Raw genomic sequence first — 8,337 nt, forward strand, 5'->3', positions numbered from 1 at the left:
TCACCGTATATTCATGTATAAGAGAAGAGATAAGAATGCCAATTTTTATGTTGTTCAAATAGCTCAAACAAAGTGTTTAATTAAATACATATCAAACATATATGAATGTGTGATGCAAAGTGAGAAAAAATTGTTAGTAACTAAATCTATCACATTTATTATAATTACATAATGATAAATATATTTTTTAACAGTTCTGAATTAAAATATTTAAATGGTTAAAAATACCGTGAGATAGATAATGATTAAATATATTTAATCAGTCCGTGCGGAAGTACGAGTGGATAGACTACTTGTACTAATTAATAACGAACCTATAATGCCGACTAGTGAGCAAACAAAAAGGTGTGGAGGAGAAGAAACTGTGGAGCATGCGGCGGCAGTGGACCTGCACCGCAGGCCTGGAGACGCACGACACGGGAGCCGAAAACTTGGAACGACCTATGCCCATGCTGCTGCGGCGGAAAGATTTGCATTGTTGCGACAGGCACCCGTGACCATGACCATGAGCCTGCTCCCTGCTAGTATATGTAGGCCTGTCCCTGTCTGCTTGTCTGTCTGTCCCCATCGCGCACGACCTCTCCGCCACCGCCGCCGCGCACTCGGCCTCGGCCTCGGCCAGCTCCGCTACGCTCCACCACTCGCGTCGCGTGCCGCTTATTCTTCCATTCTCTCTTTCTCTCCCGTATTTTGATGCCGGCGACGGCGAGGCGGGCATGTCGATCGACGACTCGAGTTGATGCCCCCACGTTCGTGCCTAAGCCTAACATAAATCAGCGGCAGCTCGCCGTGCTTCCCCTTGGCTGTTGGCCGTCTTCTTATCCATCTATCGAGCCGCCGTCGAGCTCGCTCCATGGAGCTGATGCTGCTGCTGCTGCTTCTGTTCAGCTTCAGCCAGTTCCTGCCTCCCGCGTCCTGCTCCCCTCCTTCCAACTACAAACACCACTGCGACTGGTGCCCTCGCCACTCCACCGCCTCGCTCATCTCCCCTCCGGCCGCCGCCGCCGACCTCCGCGGCGAGGGTGCCTGTGGGTACGCCGGGGCCGCCATGGCTACGGAGATCAATGGCGGATACGTCGCCGCCGCCGCGGGCGCCGAGTTCTTCCGCGACGGTGCCGGCTGCGGCGCCTGCTACCAGTTGCGGTGCAGCGACCGGCGGGTGTGCGGCGACGGCGGCGTCAAGGTCGTCGTCACGGACGCGGCCAACCGCACGGGGTTCCTGCTCGCCAGCAGGGAGGCCTTCGCCGCGATGGCCAAGGACGGCATGGCCGATCAACTACAACTACTCGCCGGCGGCGGCTGGGACAACGTCGTCGTCCCGGTCGACTTCCGGAGGTAAATTAAATTATTGCTGATCAATGTATATTTTCAGTTTTTCACTACTGATGATGACGCAGCAGCTGAACTGAAAATAATTTAACATTTGATGGATGCATGCGTGCAGGATACCTTGCGAGTACAAGAGGAACCTGGCGGTACGGGTCGAGGAGGGCAGCCGGAACCCGGGCGAGCTCGCCGTCCGGTTCCTGTACCAGGGCGGGCAGACCGACATCGCCGCCGTCGAGATCGCGCAGCAGGCGTCGTCGTCGTCGTCTTGGCGGCCCATGGTGCGGCTGCGTCGCGCGTGGCGCGCCGCGCGCGCTCCGGCCGGCCCGCTGCGGCTCCGCCTCATCGTGACGGCCGGCTTCGGCGGCAAGTGGCTGCGGACCCAGGAGGCCGTGCTGCCGGCGGACTGGCGGCCCGGGCAGGCGTACGACACGGGGCTCCGGGTCACCGACGTCGCCGTGCGCACCTGCACCCGCTCCTGCGGCGCCGGCGACGAGGAGCTCAGATAGCCAGATGACATACATGCTAGGTGCGCTGCACTAGTGCAGTGATGGATGCATGTTTGTGGCTTTGGATGGATGCACAAGATTCATTGTCACTGCTGACAGCGCCGCAAGCACAAACAAACCCTGCACTGCATCTGCATGGTTCTCGTTCTTTTCTGACGGTGGTCATGGCGACGAGCGAGGTTGTCATGTAGCGTCACGTGCTGTGTATATGTAGGAGTACAAGGCAGCAGGCACGTACGTGGCAGAGTTCGGGGATCACATGAGCGTGCTACTGTAGTGTTCACGGCCGCGGTGTCGCTTTCCAACAAATCCCAATCCCATCAACGACGACCGAGGGGAAATCGTCGTGATCATGCATCCTGGTCTGGCCTTTTGCGATCATTTCTACCTCTTGCTGCCAATCTTGAGATCACTGCAACACAGTGAGACTTTGAGCGACTTTTTCCTGCGTGGGCTTGCTGCCTGAAAAAAGTTCTCATGACCGGCATTTTCCTTCCACAATCATCATCACCTTCCTCTTCCTCTTTTCGCCTTCTTCTTTTGCTTGACCCCAAAACGACAAGAAAAGAAAAAGACATGAAGTACCAACTGCGCAAAGGCCTGCCGGAACGGGCTAGGCCTGTTTAGCCGATTCTTCTAACTTTCTAATTGCTCCCGGCGGCCCAATAGATACTATGGGCTTTTCATCTTCCTCCACCAAAATTCAGGAGGCCGATGTGCCCAGCAAGCTTTGGGGATCTGAAAATGGAGCTGTCCACCGATTGCAGCATCCGGGAGCTGCGATTGCTCTAGTGATCATCACTGACAGACAGCTGTGCTCACCGAAACCATCCTTGCGCAATTAGTAAGGAGGAATCCGGCTTTCTAGGTTTATTAGGCTCTTGGTACTTTGATGAGAACTTTCAAACATCTGTCGATGGCTTTATGCCTGTATTTCCCTGTTTTTCTTGCAAGAGTTTGGGGATCAATGCTTCAACTGTTGTTTCATCTTTTCAGCAAACAAAATCGATTCAAGTTATTTCATCGTTCCGTTGTTTTTACATCCCTTGCCAGTTAAATAAAGCATGTCCCCTGGTTAATAATTATGTCTACAGGATGAATATTTAATTTCCAACATTCGGGGAGTTGGGTTTGAAAACGGCTACTGCAGTACATGTTATGGAAATTTTGTAACACGTTAACTAGCTAGTAAGTACTCGTACTTGAACAATCCCATTTCCACCACCACACATCTATTCTGTATCAAGTTACAAATAGAAGCCATGATTTCATAAGCAATTAAGCATGGTCTGCAGAAATGAAAGCCTGCAGTTCTGCTGTGCCTGTACGTCAGCTAGCTTTGCCGTTTCTATGGACACTAGCCTATCAACCCGTGCACCTGCACGGATTAATTAGAATTAATATACAAAATAAATTTTATGGCTAATGATTGTAGTCATCTATGTCACGTCCTCTTTCATCTATTAATATTCTAACACATATTTTAAAATATATAGATTTATCATTATCTAGTTGCGACAGATTTAATTTGCATTACACCTCCATATGTGTTTGATATATATTTAATTAAACCATTTGTTTGTGAATTAGTACATTCATAATACATGAATATATGGTGACACATATCATGGGTAGTATTTTGATATAAACAATAACATAAATAATATACTAATAATGATAGGAATAGTAATTTAGTATTTTATATTGTTGTACTTTAATATTTTGTTATAATTATATAATTTAGATTAGATTTATGGGTTACTTTAACTTTTAATAATGACATAATTTGATAATTTATATATAAATTTAGAGGGTTATTTGCATTATTTTTATAATGGTATAGGTGGGTAATTTACACAAAGATTAGAGGTTTACTTTATTTTTTTTATAATGGTAGAGGTGGATAATTTAGAGATATGTTTAGGGAGTCAATTTTTATAATGGCAGAGGTGAGTAATTTATTAGAGAAGATAACAGATCCAATGACTATTATAGTTAGAATTGTCGAATTGATGGCCGGATGTTTTTGATTTTTGTGAGAATTTCTAGGATTTCTCTATTTTCTGAGAGTGTCCACCTAGGATCCTAAGTGACTTCACGTTGAGGGTTGAATGGAGCCTCCAATTAATAATATTAAGATAAATTCATTAACCAGCTTCAAAGTTGTTTTTCTTTTGTAGTTGGAGCTCCGTATTCTTAATGCTGTAAATTTTCCTGAAATATTAAGAGTACACAAGTATGATGAATTATCTCATATATCTTTAGACTTCAGAGTTTATGCACCAAATATTCTAACAGCATAGTTTGGGCATATTTTCACGAGTCACAACTCACAAGCATAACCAACTTTTCTGTCCGTAAGTTTTGGGTTTTGTACAGGGCTAAGCAGGGCTGCTCTTGGTAATATTCTCTTTAATTTTTGCCAACTTCTTTTCTACACTGTATCTTTGTGTTCTTGAATACATGTTAAATAAGTGGAATTCTTTCAGGGTTTGCGCTGTTTGAAACTGCTAAGCAGTAGCGGTACTATCTGCAAAGATCAGAGCCCAATCCAATATTGATGTCCCAAAATCATGCATGCATCAAGAAGCCCGAACCCACTAGTGGCAGCTAGCAGAGTGAGCAAGCGATTCGGCATGGCAAATCTGCACCACCTGCCGTGACAGTAGCAGCTCTGGTTTACTGTTCCGGAACGGAAATGTGCTGGCAGGCCAAGTTGAATTGAAGGACGTACAGCTCGATGATGTACAGTTTGGTTTGATTTTTTGAACTGGTAAGTAGTAGTAGTGGTAACTGCAAACAATATCAGGACCCAGTCGATGTTTGTGAAGCTAGCTTTTTTTTAGATAATGGATTGAAAATCCGGTTTCATCTACCTAATATGGTAGAGTCGGACCAAATTTACAACATTCAACATCCAGCACTTACCAAAGAGAGCTGCAGGAACAAAGTCACAACACTTAAGATCTCAAACAACCGAAATAAAATTTATAACTACGCAGCACCAACTCTCCTAAGAGAAAGCTAGCCATTAGAGTGGAAGAAGGGCAATACCGAAGATTCAAGATGACCGGCTGCTTGCACAAGTTCTCCACGACAATCCTCATGACGCTGAAACTTTGCCCATTGACGTAGCCAATGAGTTCCCCGAAAGAGTACCTACAAAAAAAAAGTTTTTGGTCTGCATTTGTCAAAAACTAATTCATTTCTAGTTATCCATATTGCCCAACAAAGAGCGGCTGCTGCAGATAAAAGCAATGTATTGTGTTTAATAGTTTCCATTTTAGACCAAATGTCAAACAAATCTGCGATATCTACATGTGGATCAATACCAAAAAGAATATGTACTGAGTGCCAAAGAAATTTAGCATAGGTGCAGTAAAAAAACAAATGTTGTATGGTTTCTGGTAGGTGACAAAAAGCACACTTCTTATCCCCTTCCAATTACGCCTACAAAGATTATCTTTTGTCAAGATTACACCTTTCTTTAAATACCACAAGAAAATTCTAAACTTAGTAGGTATTTTGGTCTTCCAAATTTCTTGAGACACTCTGACTCCATTGCTTATTAACACAGCATAAAAAGTTCTCACTAAAAATTGGCCAGATGAATGCAAAGTCCACACAAAAACATCTCTTCCCGCATGTAAGTTTACATCATGCAAAGAAGATATAATTTGGTTCCAATTCCTCAAATTATTTCCCTAATGCTCTATGCAAAGAGATATTTAAAGGCACTGAAATAAGGACAATTGCTATCGAATTGTGTTTTCTTCGAACGATGTTATACACAACACGGGAAACCTAAAACTTAGTGGCTGGTTGGCCAGCCAAGTGTCTTCCCAAATCCTGATTTGTGTTCCATCTATTAAATTGAAATGCCCATATCTCATAAACTCGGATGTTACATTCATCAACCCTTTCTAGAAGTGAGAGTTTGAAAGTCTGTTGATTTCTTGGAACAATTTTCCAAGGTTTTATCTCTAGTGTATTTATTTGGCAACAACTGTCGCCATAAACCATCTTCATTGCAAAGTTTGAAAAGCCATTTGCGTATCAAACATTTGTTTTGAATATCTAGATTTTGTACACCCAGACCGTCCTGCAGTTTAGGTTGACAAATCGAATTCCATTTTACTAATCTGTACTTTCTCTTATTTTGATCATTTTGCAAATAAAAATTATTGGCATCTAGCTATGCATGCATCAAGAAGGACCGAGGACACATAACAGAACCATTGGCATCTAGCTGGCGCATCGATGGACCCAAGCAACCAGTTTGTGCCAGTAGCTAGCAGCGGTGGTTTAATCCCAAATTCAGGTGATGTGCGCGTGGCAAATGCATGCAGGTGGGCAGGCCAAGTTGCATTGATGGATCTTCTCACTCACTCGATCTGTTGGTGTCTGAGCAAGATTAATAATATAACCTAATAACTAGCGGCCGGTTATCAGACTTTGCAATCTACCTTTCAGTCTTCGTATAGTAGTTAGTGCTTATCATTAATATATGATCCACTTGTCTAAAGTTTTATGATTCTTATGTTGAATCTGATTGTAAGTTTACAATCCGTTTATCTTCTCTTTTCTTCACTTCACCGTTCAGCTTGTTATAATACTTGGCTCTCAACGAACAGGATTGCAGAGGTGCACGCGTATCCATCCCACTTGATGCTGATCAACACCCACAGTGTGTGTGAAAAGCGAACCGTGGATCAAGAAAATCGAACAGAGTACATAGTGGCAATCGATGTTTGTGTGTCAGAGTAGAAATCGCATTCTGCAGAAGCGCCGAACCGAGATGGATAAAAAATTGGATGTGCACAGCAAGAAGACAGAGACGAACAGAATATTGGCACACGGGCAAGTGCAAGACCGACGCGTAGACTAAGGTATGCGATTCTATCGTGAGTGGTGGGCCCACCAATCGATGTGCACACTGTGCGCCGCGAACGCTCGTACATGGTCGTACATGTGCACACTGGAGAAGCCCTAATGCGTGCGTGCGTGCATGGCTGCAATCGAGGTCGAGGCGATCCATCCATCTGCATTGCTCTGAGTACTCTCTCTACTCCGGCCATGGGCAGCTGCATGTACACAGTACACTGGCATCAGAACAACCACTGGCGCTGGCAGTGCCAGAAAGGCAGGCCGCGGCAGTGGAGCTCGCTGACGGCGGCGGCTGGGCAGGCCTGACACACGAGCGAGAACACGCTGCTGGCATGGCGATGCAAACTAACCGCGTGTGCAATGAAAGCACGCGCATTTTTCTTCAAAAGAGCAAAAGAAAATCAAGCACGCGTACGTTGCTGCCGATCGATCTCTGAATCATGCCTGACACGATTGATCGATCCATCATCTCGATGCATGCTGGCGGCCGGGCGAGGCCTCGATCGGAGAAGGCAAGACAACCACCGCAAATTCACAATGCAAGGTTGGTGGCTCTGGCGTGCGCGCTCATGCAGCCAGCGGCGAATCTGGAGCCGGCCGAGCTAGCTAGCTAGCTAGCTAGCTAGCAGTTGTCCCTAGCTAGTTTCTCGATGTGCTGCTGGTACGACCTGCCGTTGCCGGCCGTCCTCTAGCTGGCCCCAACGAGCCGCTGCCAACTTACAGCTACGTACGTACACCGTACACGTACGACCTAGTGCAAGGTACCAGCAGCTGCGGATCGACGACCGATGGGAATTGAAATGGTAGGTGCCAGCTGCTGCGGATCGACGACCGATGGGAATTGAATGGGAGGGATCGGAGGTGGACGACGACAACCCGCACGAGGGGCTAGCTGGGGGACCGGGAGTCCCTGTTACTACTAGTTTCTTTTTTATAAACAAACTAATAAAAATAGCTGGACGGAGCCTGCTTCTCCAATCTTCATGCGTGTCGCTGGGACTGACCACCTCCACACCACATGGTATATATCTTCAACCCCCTCTTGTGTCTCTCATCAGTCGATGCATACTGTGCCAGTTGATGCCCACGCAGTTGTGCCCTAAAAAAATGCACGGTCACCTGCATCTACATACACACTGGACCTAGCTCTGATCTGCTTATCTGTCACCTGTTGTCGTGTTGCAATAATCATTCTACCTACGTCTTGTTTAGTTGCTTGCAGTAAAAATTTTGAAATAGAATTCTTTCACATTTGAAGTATGCTTTAACATACACTAATCACAAAACCAATTACAGAACTCATCCATAAACTAAGAGACGAAGTTATTAAGACTAATTAATCCATCATTAGCACATAATTACTATAGTAATTTATTATCTAATTAATCATGAACTTATTAGGCTCATTAGATTCATCTCGCTATTTACTGGCAATATGTGAAAACCGACTTTTTTCATATATGTTTAATACGCCATGCATGCATGTGTCCAAATATTGATGTGATTGATGTGTAAAAATTTGGGTTAATTAGATCCACGCCATTACAATTTCTCAAGTTCTCTAATCTGCCACTACAATTCATCTATTTAGAGATATACCATTATAATTGCTTCT

General features: G+C 45.2%; 1 protein-coding gene across 1 annotated transcript; it reads left to right on the top strand.

The window, feature by feature from the left end:
- Window positions 1-250: 250 nt before the first annotated feature.
- On the top strand, window positions 251-1,924 carry LOC120668869 (expansin-like A4). Its single transcript, XM_039948669.1, has 2 exons — window positions 251-1,335; window positions 1,445-1,924. Exons 1-2 carry the CDS (start codon window positions 854-856, stop codon window positions 1,833-1,835), a joined length of 873 nt encoding a protein of 290 aa, XP_039804603.1. The 5' UTR covers window positions 251-853; the 3' UTR covers window positions 1,836-1,924.
- Window positions 1,925-8,337: the final 6,413 nt, after the last annotated feature.

This window comes from Panicum virgatum, chromosome 4N, assembly GCF_016808335.1.
Source record: "Panicum virgatum strain AP13 chromosome 4N, P.virgatum_v5, whole genome shotgun sequence".
Lineage (NCBI taxonomy): Eukaryota > Viridiplantae > Streptophyta > Magnoliopsida > Poales > Poaceae > Panicum > Panicum virgatum.

Excerpts from the sequence above, each read along its gene's own strand:
- LOC120668869 (XM_039948669.1), top strand. The coding sequence starts at position 854 with ATGGAGCTGATGCTGCTGCTGCTGCTTCTGTTCAGCTTCAGCCAGTTC. Across the intron at positions 1,336-1,444 it reads GTCCCGGTCGACTTCCGGAG|GATACCTTGCGAGTACAAGA; the intron begins GTAAATTAAATT and ends GCATGCGTGCAG.